This window comes from Micromys minutus (genome assembly GCF_963924665.1).
Source record: "Micromys minutus genome assembly, chromosome: 7".
Taxonomy (NCBI): domain Eukaryota; kingdom Metazoa; phylum Chordata; class Mammalia; order Rodentia; family Muridae; genus Micromys; species Micromys minutus.
In genome coordinates this window covers 135114-148993 of record NC_137976.1, presented here as the reverse complement: position 1 = coordinate 148993, position 13880 = coordinate 135114, and the positions used below count along the sequence as shown (strand labels likewise).

Genomic DNA, 13880 nt, shown 5'->3' with positions numbered 1-13880 from the left:
CTACCTGCCTGGTCAGGCCCTTGGGAGGAAAACAAGCCACTTTTAATGTGGGCGCAGAGAAACATGTACCCAGAATACAGTCCACAGCCAGGACAAAAATCCAAGTCCATTTATTTTTCATTTTTTATTTCTGTTGAACATAACAGCTGTGGCAGGATGAAACTTGGTTTTTGTTTTTGTTTTTGTTTTTTTTAAAGCAGAAGTTCTGCTGCCTGGTAAAGCTCCTATTAAGTGAAAATACCTCACCCCCTGCTGTGACAGCATGTAATATGGGCTGTTTTCTAGTGGTCATGTGGTCACTGAGAGCTGCAGTTGTTTAGCCTCAAGAGAATTCCACCACAGGCTGAGGGAAGACCAAAGCTTATAGTAAATTTCCTACCAAATGCACACCACTCATGCTATCATAAAGTAAAACAAAACAAACCCCCCAAATCAAAGAACCCTACATGTAACCACTAGAAGTGGGAGACCATCATATTTAGGATCTGATTCTAGACATCTACAAACTGACTTTTGTGATAAAGATGCTCATCTAAAGGAAATGTGAAAAGGGCAGGAGGAGAATAAGCCTTTCTGGCCCATGCCCATCATAAAGCCTGGGCCACATATATAGCTCCTAGGGGCCCATCCACCTAATGTAAGGACAAAGTGATGTCCAAAAGACTTGTCCACTCCACTCTGGAACATACACAAGGCCCAAGGCAAAGCAAAATGCAAAGCCTATCGCTCTCAGGTCCAACCAGGGAACTAGAATCAGTTGGTACTGCTTTCTACATGCTTCTCACTTCTCTTCATAGGTCTTGGTTTGTGTGCTTTTCAGATGTGGGCAAGGAGGGTTGCAATTCCTGGCTTATGCTGGGGGGATGTATCCAATTCATAGCCCAAGCTCTTGTGGGTATATCATGGAGGGACTTAGGGAAAGGACAGATGGGTGGCCAGAGAGGTAGGTGACAAGGTGTGCAAATTCTCACATAAACAGACATTAGGGAAGCCCAGGGGAACATACGCCAGCAGCATCCAGCCCAAGACAGCTAGACAAGTGCCCCAAAGGTAGAAAGACATAGACTCCAGTTAGCCACTTGATTGATAACAGCCAATGCCTTGCACTACTTACAAGTAACTGCTTGCCTGGCATCTGCCACAAGACATAGTGAGCTGTTTCTAGGTTCAAGAGCTGGGAGAAGCCATATCTGTGCCTTCTGGCTCCCTGTTTTGTGCTGCTTCAAGACATGTACCCAGTTTCTTCTACTCCTCAAAGTCTGACTAGAAACTGACTAGAAACATAGAACATTGTGTTAGAAGTCTACACCAGTGAGATCTTTGTAGAATATTAAGAACTGCCTAGGGGGGCTGGAGAAATGGCTCAGTGGTTAAGAGCACCGACTCCTCTTCCAGAGGTCCTGAGTTCGATTCCCAGCAACTGCATGGCAGCTCACAACCATCTGCAATGAGATCTGATGCCCTCTTCTGGTGTGTCTGAAGACAGCAACAGTCTACTCATATATACATAAATATAAGTAAATATATTTTTTTTAAAAAAAAGGAAGAGCTGCCTAGGGCCTTTGCATCACATAAAAAGAAACCATTCTTGTCATAAAAAGAAACCATTTTCATGAGAGGCTGCTATGTCTGGGGTCAGAAGCACAGCTATTGTCCCACTAATGATGAAACTCTTCATGGCAACAATGAGCAAGGCTGCTGTCCTAGGAGATGCCAAGGAACAAGGTACAACAGAGTAAGTAACTGCAGCTACAGTGTTGAGGTTTGGTCTGTTGCTGTGTATTGTAATGCTAAATTTTGTAGAAGGTGTAAGCCTACAAGTGAACTCTCAATTTTACCAGCTTTTGTTGTGCAAACCTTGTTCCTCAATTTAAAACTATTGGTTAAATAGAAATGACAACCACAAATTACCTGAGGGATTAGAGGCAGGTGGATCATTCCTCCCCCCATTTCCCCCAGGTGGACTTTACTTTACCTGATTGAGCAGGGCAAAAGGAGGAGGAGGCAGAGAATGAGAAGGAGAGAAGGTGCTATGAGAGGAGAGGCAACATGAGCACGTGGCCAGGAGAAACAGCTGGGGTACACCGTTGGGGAGGTAGCCAGGCCAGCAGTTAGAAAAGTAGTTTAGGGTTAATCCCCAGTAACTGTCAAAGCCAAATAAAACCATCATAGTCTGAGTTTCATTTATTTGTAAACTAGTCGGAAATAAACATAAATTAATTCTATTACACTACTGTGACCTACTTCTCCAGAAAACTCCTGAGCCTGATGACTCATTCAAATAATTCCTCCAGACAAAAGTACAACCCTGTGTGCACAGGCATCAAGATATACACAAACACTTTTGCATATGTATACAGATGCACAGTCCTATTACATACAAGTGTATGCACATGTGTACATCTGAGCATGCACAGGCACATACCTATAAATATAAAACACCAACATAGGTACATGCCTGTTCATTTGTATATACATGTACATGCCTATATGATGGTATATACACAAGCACATATGTATTCCTATGGGTCCATACACACTAATGCATCTGTACACACATACATACTCCTGCATGCTGTATATACATACATTAACACATGTACACTCTATAACACATCTATAAATTTATACATTTATATTCATACAAAATGTGCCCACTATATCTGCACACATCCTGACATATGCATACATTTATACATCTGCACACATATCTGTACACATGAAGGTACCTACTCATCTGTTAATATCATGTACTCTTCAGGTTAAAACAACCACATGCACACACCAAAGTATTTGTCCAGACATACCACACTTGCACAGGCACACACATACACATACATGCTCATGAACCAGACTTGAAAAGGGGCACAGTAGCAACACTGGCACATTAACAGCACAGCAGCCAGATTTGCTGCTCCAGTCCTGGTTTTCTCACCTTGTGCATTGTGATGTAGCCTGTTCTCCCACCTCACTTTAGTCTACACTGTCACTTGGCCTGCCCCTGGATCCCTCACCTGCTACACCAGTGACTGTCAACCGGTAGATCACAACCCCATTTGTGGGGCCCAATGACCCTTTCACAGGGTCACATAAGACCATCAAAACACAGAGATATTTACATTACAACTCATAACAGTAGAAAAATTACAGACATGAAGTAGTAACAAAATAATTTATGGTTTGGGGTCACTACAACATGGGTAACTGTTATTAAAGGGTCACAGCACTGTCACTCAGTCTGACCTGGGCCTCATCTTTTATACCATGATTTGGCTTTTCCCTGGGCCTCTATACTCAGAAATAAAGTACTTCCTTACAGCATCAAGGGATAGGCTACTGTGGGAACTCTGAGACCAGAGCAAGTGCTAGCCTGTGTTATACCCAAGTGCCTCAAATCACCTAAAGCCAGAAAGGCACCATCTTTCATGAGCAACGGTCCTAAGGTTTGGTGAACACTCTGTGTCCCTCCATTTGCCCAGGCACGGTGACAAGCATTGCACTGGTTCCATTCCACCTCCCCTGTCCCAGCTGTTGACCCAGTAACCTCATTGGCATCTCTGACAAGAGGCCCAGCCCTAGAGAGGAAATAGGATTTACCCTGAACACTGGAGCAGGCCTGCTTTAGCATGGGCTTGTCCATCTTCTTGGCATAAAAGGCAGCATACCACACACGAAGTTCAGTGCCTGCAGGAATGTCCTTTGAGGTGGTAAAATACACATCACTGCCATGCTGGTAGGCTGTCAGGTTCTGGTGCCCAGGCTCCAGTGCTGGTCGCACTAGCATCATCCAGTTGCAGTCATCTTCGTTTGAAGTGTCAAAGCACACAGGATGTCCATCCTTCTGAAATACCTGAAGGGAGGGCCACAGGCTGGTTACCCACCAGTCTATCAGTGTGGCATGGGACCATGGGGAAGACCACACTGCTTCTGATAAGACCTGTTGACAAGCTGATTACCATGGCCAGGGAATCAGAGAAAGACTGTGTCTTAGATGGGTCAGGCTGGTCACAAGAAAGAAGAAGTTGAAGACACACAACAGGTCCCTAATCACTGGCATATATGAAGACTATCTGTGAGCCAGGTGGGGAGTAAGACACCTGAGCTCTCCTCCTGTGCAGGTGTCAAAGGGAATGTGAGCTCTCCTTCTGTCTAGGACCTTTGACTCCTCATCATGGAGACCCTGAGAAGAGCTCTCCTCTCAACTTAATTGAATAAAGGACACATGAGTTCTCCCCATGGCTCAGGTGGGTTTCCAGATATTGAAATTCTTCTCCTGGTTCTGTCCTAAGTATGACATCAGGAGAGTCCTTAAGTCTAAGTGAGCTGCCCCCAGTCTGAAGAACATCACTAAAGCTTCAGGGTTAATTGAGGGCAGAGCGGGGAGAGCCTTTAGTATCTTCAGGTTTGAGTTAGATAGGGATAAGGTCTCTATCTGTGGAATGATGACTGCTTCCTCAGGGACCCTGCCCCACTGCCAAGCCTTTCCTGAAAAGATCCTTATTTGTGATAGGCTCTCAGAAGTGCAGTAACAAACTGGGAGACCACAGGTGCCCAGTGACCCCTAGTGGGTGTGGAAAGCACATTTCCACTCTTCTTTCAGGGACACAGGGCTTCCTCTTAAGACATACAGGTGCTCAGAGCTGAGATCAAGTTAATACCTGAAAATCACTTAGAATTGAGAAGGTAGAAAGAAGTCAAACAGGCATAAAGGACCTTCTCTAACCATGTGTGGGCATTAGTGTTTATCCATAGCCTGTTAAACCCATAACCTGCAGAGAGCATATACTAAGTCTCCTGCCTTTCTGGCCTTAGATTTAGGCCTTTCATATTATTCCTTACCACAGACCCTTTCTTTCTGCTTTCCTTACACTTTTCCTCCTGCAAATGTCTATCATCAGGCATCTGTCTTTTCTTGTTGGCTGAAATCTGTCCCATAAATTCAAATATTCAAAGAGTGCCAAACTCTGGAGGCTATGACACCTAAGAATGGTGGTAGCCTCTTTCAGGTCTCAAATTGAAGTATACTGTCCCCAGGGCTGCTGAAGAACAACTCAGCCTCATTTGTTTATGTCCAACTATTTCCAAAGGCTTGCTCCATGTCTAAGCCTTCTCAGCCTCCAAGGCCTCCTGGGGTTCACTTTAGATCCTCAGCCACTCTTGTAACTGACATCCACTTTGGTTTTCTTGGTGTTATATCTAAGTTGGAAATACCCGTTCTCCCTCAGCCAGATGTGCTCTGTGCAGCCGCCAAGCCCCATGCTGTCACTCGGTCTCTGAGAGCTTCGTGCAACTCACACATATGAGTGAGATTGCCACACCGGTGCAGGAAGCTACAGAGACCATCGCTGTGCTGCAGCCACAGCACCTGCTGGGGGAGGAGAGGAGTTACATCAGCATGGGGTCACTCCTGACTGTTCTTAAATGTACTCCCTAAAGACTTACAAGTTAGTAGGTACTGCCTTAACCCTCAAACTCTGTACTGTAAAGCACGCTGAAGTGAAGGAAAGAGTAATCCAGCACTTACAAATCCATGCCACTCAGCAGCCCTCACCCCACTCCCACCAGAAGTCATGTAGCCCCAGATTCTGAAGGGGCCCTGAAGCCCCTGACCCTGCAGCTTTTACCTTCAGAGGAAATGCAGATTCCTTCTCCCACTTAGCGACCCTCCTGGACTCAAATGGACCAAACTGTGTGCGCTTGACTAGCTGGGTCACTGCAAACACACCTTCAGCCCCGTCATCCAGGCGCCTGATCTCCAAGTTAGAGGGGAGGGAGGACCTGGAAGTAGAAGGAGTCTCAAAGAGGCCCTGCCACTGACCAGATCAATGAAATGCCTACAAGTCCCCTCACAGACCATCATGCTTCCAAGATGCATTTTGTCAGGGAACAGAATTTAAGCTCTCCCATATATGAGAACATGTGGCCTACACTTGTGAGAACCCAGAGCCCACACACTAAGGGACATATTTAAAGCCCCATACGACAATGCTGACCCACATTCCTAGTGTGGATACTGAGGTGCAAGAGTTGAATCTGACAGTTATGGCCTTCACAACTTTATGTAGAGAATGTGGAGGAAAGGAGAAAAAGAGAGCACAGAGTATGGTGAAGTGTTTTGTACACACTTGAAGACCAACAAAGAGGCTCTGTTCTAGGTAAGTTGGATAACCCACTGAAGATGTGGCTTTATTAACCAGACTAGAAGGTCAAAGAAAGTGCTGGAAAAAGAGGTCATGGAACTGGGACCTCAGCATGGGTAAGGCTTGGGTCAGTGGGACACATATCCAGAAGCAGAGGTAGACCATTGCCCTTGGGGATGAGCAAAGGATGGGCTAAGAATCAATGACAAAGGCTGTGCACCCAATGTCTTCAGCTAGATTCCAATGGGCAATTGGCATTTCAGCCCCAAAGAAGAGCTTATCAACTCTCTACTTTGGGCAAAGATACTTCAAAATATAAGTCACAAATAAAGATAAACAAGAGTAGGCACCACAGTGGGAAATTTCTAAAAACAGTAAGAGACCAAGCGTATCAGTTTAGTGTTAACCTGAATCAGGCATCATCAGAACCTCATGGGGCTAACTTAGGTTCTCCATGTCTCAGGACATGTTGAGGTCCAAAAATGAAACATCTGTTCTAAGTCTAAGTGACTGCTACATGGCAGTCTATGAGTTCTTACACTAGCTCTCTGAAGACACAGGCTTCATAGGAAAACATGGGCCTGGCGAGCAATGCCTAGCTACTGAGCTGCCTCAGTATATCTATTTTTCCTGGTAGTTACAGCAGCTTGACTTGTTCCCTGGACTACTTGCCCAGAATCTTTACCCTTATCAATTTCATCTACACGGCATACCTGTTCACAGAGGCCTAAATTCAGAACAGATGATACTTTTTTTTCTTTTCTTTTTTTGAGACAAGGTTTCTGGTTTCTCTGTGTAGCCATGACTATCCTAGAACTTGCTCTGTTGACCAGGTTGGGCTCAAACTCACAGAGATCCATCTGCTTCTAGCTCCTGAGTATTGAGATTAAAGATGTGTCCCACTATAATCTGGCAAGTTTGGCCACTTTTGCTCAATACATAAACTAATGAAATCCAGGTTAGCACAGCCCAGATCCTGAAGTCCCTGACTACATCAAAGAAACACACCCACATGTTTTCAAACTCTTAGGTCTCACCCCAGTGGGAAAGTGTCCAGCTTCCTGAGAAATGTACCACCTACACACACAGCCTCTCACGTTGGCTATGAAGCCTCCTTCTATCTTCAGATAAATTGGGTTTCTGCACTCTGGCCACAGCAAACAGTCAGAGAGCCCCTCTTCACAGACAGGGCTGCTGTGGTAGCTTTGGTGCTCACTCACCTTGCCCTGCTCAGCACAAAGGAGTCCTTGACCATGACCACAGGTCCCAGTTCAGGACACTCTGAGTCATGGTACTGGCTGCAGTCTTCACACCCTGCAAACAGACATTGAGTGTCAGAGAGGAGAATGTCCAGGAAAAGAGAAACCCAAAGACCACAAAAATGGAAACGGGGACCCTAATGCAATAGGGTTCCTGATACATGTGCGCTGATACAAAGACTATCAAGGGTTCAGCAGTTGGAGGAGGCCTGACACAAAAGTCACCTCTTAGTGCTCCTTAAAGCACAGAATACTAAGCAAAAGCCTCTTTTCAAGAGCACCAGTCTATAGCACTTTCAAACCTCACACATCATCTCCGTGGTTCAGAAGACCTGGATTTAGGGTAGAAATAACCCATTACCCTAAATCTTATAACCTTCATTCTTTTTAAACCTTGGGTGAGTTTTTTTTGACTTAAGGCTCATTCAGTCATGTGCCCCTAATGGGAGTCCTGAGGAGAAATCTCCTGAGCCCACAGCACTGCAGCAGACAGGTTCTCAAAGCAAGTCAGCAAATTGCAGACTCAGAAGAGGTACATGTCTATGCTATACAAACAAAATATGGATGAAACTTTGTATAGACATGAAGGGTCAATTCCATCTGTGTTCTATGGCATCACACCAATCCCAGACAGGTCTATGGGTCACTTACAGATAAACATAATCTCTTCACTACCATCTTCAGCCATTGCTGATACCTGTCAAGACACAAAAGAGCCAGGTTAATAGTGATCTTTTACAACATAGTTTATGTGTGGGGTTTCCTATTGTATAGGTACACATACACCTGTGTACACATGTGTATGAAAGCCAAAGTCACTCTTAGGTGTCAATCTTCTGGAGGCAGCCACCATTTTCCAAGACAGGAACTTTCCTTGGGACCTAGAGTTTGCCAATTAGCCTAAGCTGGCTGGCTAGAGAGCATCAGAGATCCTGTCTCCACCTCCCTAGTGCAGAGATTACATGTACATGCCACAAACCCAGCTTTTTAAATGTGGGAACTGGAGATAGAACTCAGATCCTCACACTTGCCTGGCAAGCACCTAATTGAGTGAGCCATCTCTTCAGCTCCCCAACAGTTTGTGGAGATAATGCCTTCTAAAGCTCCTTGTTCCTGTGCAGGAACATAACACAGTGCTTTTAAGAGAACAAACACTGAAATCCTCATTTTAACTTTAAATATGTTTTCATTTACTGTAACCATTGTTTTTCAGGAAAAGCAATGGATTTGAATGCCCTCAAGTCTAGGGGGCTTTCATGAATTCAGATCTTTATTGTTTCATAGCAGCTGCCATTTAGAAAAATATATATTATTTTAGAAGCCACTTTTCTTACTGCCGCTGCTTCTCTCCTCCTCTGGGCTGTGAATTCCTTGCAGACAATTAGTCATTTTTATTATGATCTGTCTTTCAGTACCTAGCTTCTGCCAATTCCTTATCATCCCGAGCCGGTAATAAGTAGTATCTGATACACATCATGGAGGGTTCTCCTGCTCCCACATAGATAGTTGTCAAGTTATTTCTCATTTTCTGTGCATCCTTTGAAGGTAGCCTCAAAAGCCATCTACTAGACAGCAGATCACAGAACAATCCGGTGTCAAATATGTTTCAGACAGGGTAATTAATGCAAGTGTTGTTCATTCTGGGATATCAGATGCCTAAGCTATAATATAGATATAAAAACACCTACTTCATTCAGTTTGGGGAGAAACACAAGATGAGGTATACCCATTGTCTCCCACTCAATAATCCTCCTGACCTCACATCCTTCCTGCTATCTTTTTTTTGGGGGGGGCAGAAATGAGTTTATTGCATTAGATAAAACACCAATGGAAACCAGCAAATACCTCCATATTAGACATAATTAGTTTGACTTCAAGGAAGTCATGAAGGAATCTCAAAGAAACACTTCAGTCTAGGAGAGGAAGATGGTCTCATGCCTTAACTTCCCTTGTCCCCTGACCAACTAACCAATGGACAGGGGTGTCCATCATGTAACACGAACCACAGGACTCCTTTTCCTCTCAGCTTGCTTGTACATGCCCAGGTGGAGTCCTGAGATACTGGGTCAGAAAAATGTAAAGGAGGGATGTGGAGTTCCTGGCCTGGGATTCTGGTGACAATGGGACTTGCATAGGGGAAGGAGAGCTTGCCTTCCTACCTAGGTCAGAGACTGTCCAGTCTTCCTAGCTCTCTGCTAGCCATGAGCACAGACATTGGCATGGATGGCTGCTAGACATGACAGCAGACAATTCAAGCAATTAAGGGACTAAAATCCTCAGGCAAACTTCTCAGAATACCACGGTTATTGTGTTACTGCCATGAGGAGAAAACCAGAGAATGGCCATGTGAGAGCACCCTCAGAACGGAGGGGGAGAGCTCTGGGGAGAGATGCTACCAGCTGGAGTCCAGCAAATGAAAAAGTGATGGCTTCCAGCAACCTCTATCTTCCCAGATGCCAGGCTTTGAACACACAACCATTTGTGCCAAATGGATCAACACTAAACAATCCGTTTGTTTTCACTCTACTCTGTGATAGCCACACATGCCAGCACACTGGTGAGTCTTGAGACCCATTTGACTGTGACCAAGTTCCAAAACATCACTTGACATCCTAGGTGGACACAGCTCTGAGGCAGAGATCTTCATGATGCCTACTGCTATGAGTAGGCTATGGGCAAGAGTGAGCTAATAGGAGCTCTTTAGGGAAGAAAGGCCTATGCCAGAAGGAATAACTGAACTCAAGTTTCAGAAATGGCAGGAAGCCATGGTGGGGGGGTTCCCCATGGATGTAGAGCTGAGTCTCAGGTGCCTGCTCTGAGCTTCCTTGTCCATATCCAGTTTCCCACATTAGCTAGTATAAGGCTGACACCAAAGAAGGGAACCTTATGGTTCCTCTGGAGTCTAGAGTCTAGATCATAGACTTCTAGGCTATTCCTGCCTATGAAATCCTAGCAGCATTTCATTAGGAAATAGCCCACTCATACCCCAACCACACCCCATAAGGTCAGAATGACAGTGGAGATAATGTCTGTTCAAGACACATTAAGAATAATGTGAACGTCCCTATTGGAAACAACTCTAAATTTTCTTCCCACCACAAATCTACATCATTATGGTATTCTTTCAATATCGAGACATCAATCCCCAAACTCAGCAAAACATTTTCTTTTGCTGGAATTGGCATTTAAGCTAGAAGCTGGCTCAAGGGCCTACTGACTCTAACCCAGTTCCATGCCTCTGCCTGGCCTCTCAGGTCTCCTGGCAGGTGGGTTCAAACCCAGGATAGGGATAGTGGCTGGTCACTGAGCAGAAAGCAAGAAGAGATTGGCTCAGCTTCAGGGGATTCAGTCTGTGGTTGGCACTGCTGGCTGGAGTCAGAACAAGTATGTAGGGTGAGCCACTCCCTGCATGGTAGCTGAGAAGCAAATGTTCCTTTCAGGGCATTTTCTAATGACCTAAATTTCTTCCACTAGGTTCTTCTTCCTAAAGGTTCTGCTGTCACCTACTAGTACTGACCCAAACTTTTAACTTACTAAATTGGGGGGGGGCTATGTGTGTAAAACAGCTTATACAAAAAGGTAACACTTTACCTTTTACAAATGCAATGAGAAGGTAAAACTTATGTGTTGCAATAGCCTGAGGGTCTATGTACCACATCAGGAACCCAAATTCTACCCACCGGCTACATTCAGGTCAGAGGGCTCTGCAATCAGAACAGGTAATACTAAGTTACCATTAGTTACAGCTAAAGCCCAGCAAGAAACAGAACATAGCCAATAAAGCTAATCAGAATGGAGCAAAAGATAAAGACTCTACTCTGTTCTGCTTGTTTTGGAGCCTGAATCTGTGCACAGAGGTGTAATATGATGCTTCTTCCTAGGGGAGCAGCCTAGCCTCCAGATTCACCCCTCACAGTATTGCAAAGACAGGAATCCTAAGATGTTGATGTGAGAAGAGAGAACACTAAAAATGCTGTGAAGCTGGTCACTTACATGGTGCTTAACACAAGAGTCCTGAGCATTCTTTACTACAAGTATCGTATCTGGTTCCCATAGTGCATCTAGTGACCTTCTAAGCAGAGGTCACATGTGGTAATATACGCTTTTCAGGTTTGCTCTCATCCATTAATGTGCTATGAGTGCTCCTTTGTAAAAACCAAGTCCAGTCTCCGGATTTCTATGACCCTATGATCATAGATTTTGAGTTCAATGCCAGTCTGGCCTATTCAGGGATAGCTTGTCCCAAACCAAAAATGAGAAGGAAGCCCCCAAAGAAGTAAATATAGAAAAGTACTATGTTGAAAAAGAAAAATAGGAGGGTGAGTAGTACCTGTTCTGCCTGGATGCTCAGACACTTGCTCAGCTGCTGGTTGGATCCCTGCAGGTCTTTTGTATTCCCCAGCTGAATCAACTGCAGCCCAAACCTGGCCCATAGCTATAGCACACCAACTAAACATGGCTATAGGAACAGAGGGCCACTACTATAGGGAAAACAAACGCAATGAGTATCTAGAGATTCTGTCAAGGATCTCCTGAATCTAACTGGTTGGTGACAGTGGACTCCAGACATACCTTCCCCAGCACTGACACAGGAGTTTACACAGCCTGCCCCAGGTGACACGTGTAACAGTAATATTCATTCTCAAAGTGACAGGTTCTAGAATTACCTAGTGGACTGCAAGGGGACTGTCCAGATTAGGTTAACCTCTGGGCATGCCTGTGGTTATCTAGTTTGGAATAACTTAAGGAGAAAAACCACCTTAACTGTGGGGACACCTTTCCATGGGCTAGGGTCCTTGGCTGAATAAAAATGAGAAAATAAGCTGAGAACCAGCATTCGGCTTCTGGAATGAGGATACAATATAGCCATCTCCCTCAAGCTCCTTCTGTCATGCTTTCTCCACTATGATGCAATGTACCCTCAGGCTCTGAGACAAAATGAGCCCTTTCTCCTTTAAGTTACTTTTGTGAGGTATTTTATTGCAGCAATAGAAAAAATATAAAGACAAGCATTTTAGTGGGAACATTTTTCTACTCACCCCAAGCTTAACCATGAAGCTGTAGTGATGGTGGTCTGGATAGGGAAGAAGGACTGCATGAAGATCAATCAATAGTCAAGCAAAGACCCACACATGCCCAGCCAAGTTTCTATGATGATAGAAGTGATTCAGTGAAAAAGGGAAGATCTTCTTTCCTATAAATGGTGCTGGGATGACTAGGCATCCACATGCAAAAAAAAAAAAAAAAAAAACCAACTCTGACCCCTTATCTTCAAAACAAAACAAAACCAAAAAAGACATATCTGAACACAGTGAGCATTCAAAGGAGAATCACATTTTCTAGGTCAGCTGAGACTACACAGAGGATCTCCCCTCAACATACACCATTAAATCCATTGGCTCTGTCCATGAGGTTATCTCAATTGTCTATTCTGTTCTGATGGCTGCTCTGCCAATACCATAAAGGAGAAGCACAATCAACAACCTGCCATTCTAGCCTTACTGTGAGGCTTCATTATTTCCTGCTGAAGTCTTTTCAAAGATGATTCCATATATTTTGGTTCCTTTGCCTCTCCATCAAATTTCTCCTCTTCTTCCTCTTCTAAATTTCCTTCTTCCTCTTTTTAAAATTGTTTTGTTGAGACAGTGTTTCACTATGTATCCCTGAAACTTGCTATGAAAATAAATATATATTTGCTTGCCTCTGCAGCGCCAGGATGGCAAGCATGCTTTTCTATGCTGGGCTAATCCACAAAAACTTTAGGATCACCCTGTTTACAGCTGTGAAAAGATCTTGGAAGAGTCAAACTCAGAGATTTAGCTCCACCTCACACCCCAAGTATCCTCATGCATGCAATTCATGTTTTAAGGAATTTTCTCACAGAGAGAATCAATCCTGAGCTAAACACTAGAGAGCACTGTGACCCCATTCAAGTCACACACCAGGCACTGGAGGCCTGAGGAATCTCTCAAAATTGATCTGCTGGATCAAGGCAGGTCGGCAGCTCACCAGCCTAGTTGAGTAGAGGGAGCTTCCCTTTGTGATGGACAGGCCGAGGAGCCAAGTGCTATAATTAGCCTGTTCTTGTGGTACAGGAGTGCTAGATGCCAGAGACCAGCATGTTTGTCACTGCTGACCATGGGACTGATTATTATCCTTTGTTGGGCCTTGGTTTTCCTACACTTAAGGCCTTTCTGGTCTGCAACAGTTTTCCTACTTGTAGCCTCACCACCTTGTCATCCTATGCTGCTTCTGGCCCATTTCTGTGTAAAGACAGGCAGACACTGTCGGTGTTTATCTAGATGCTGATTTGAAATAGTTCCAGCAAGCCATTCATGCTAGAACAGCACAACCAACTTTTGGTCACCTAAGCTCTGGCTCCCATATTTGGCCTTGTGACTTCCTAAGCTCATTTCCTGTGGAGCACAAAGCTTTTTCACACTATTTAATAAATGGTCTTTTCTGGATTCCCTGTCTGTTT

The 13880-nt window shown here is 44.5% G+C and overlaps 1 protein-coding gene across 1 annotated transcript in view; it reads right to left on the bottom strand.

Moving 5' to 3' along the window:
* The window catches only part of PRDM15 (PR/SET domain 15), a gene marked incomplete at its 3' end in the record, with an annotated part of 44835 nt that extends 41140 nt beyond the window's left edge, over window positions 1-3695 (bottom strand). The window contains exon 1 of the mRNA XM_080919080.1: window positions 3598-3695. Within this exon, the coding sequence (XP_080775206.1) occupies window positions 3598-3640 (43 nt within the window). The 5' untranslated portion in view covers window positions 3641-3695. The remainder of the gene's footprint in view (window positions 1-3597) is intronic.
* Window positions 3696-13880: the final 10185 nt, after the last annotated feature.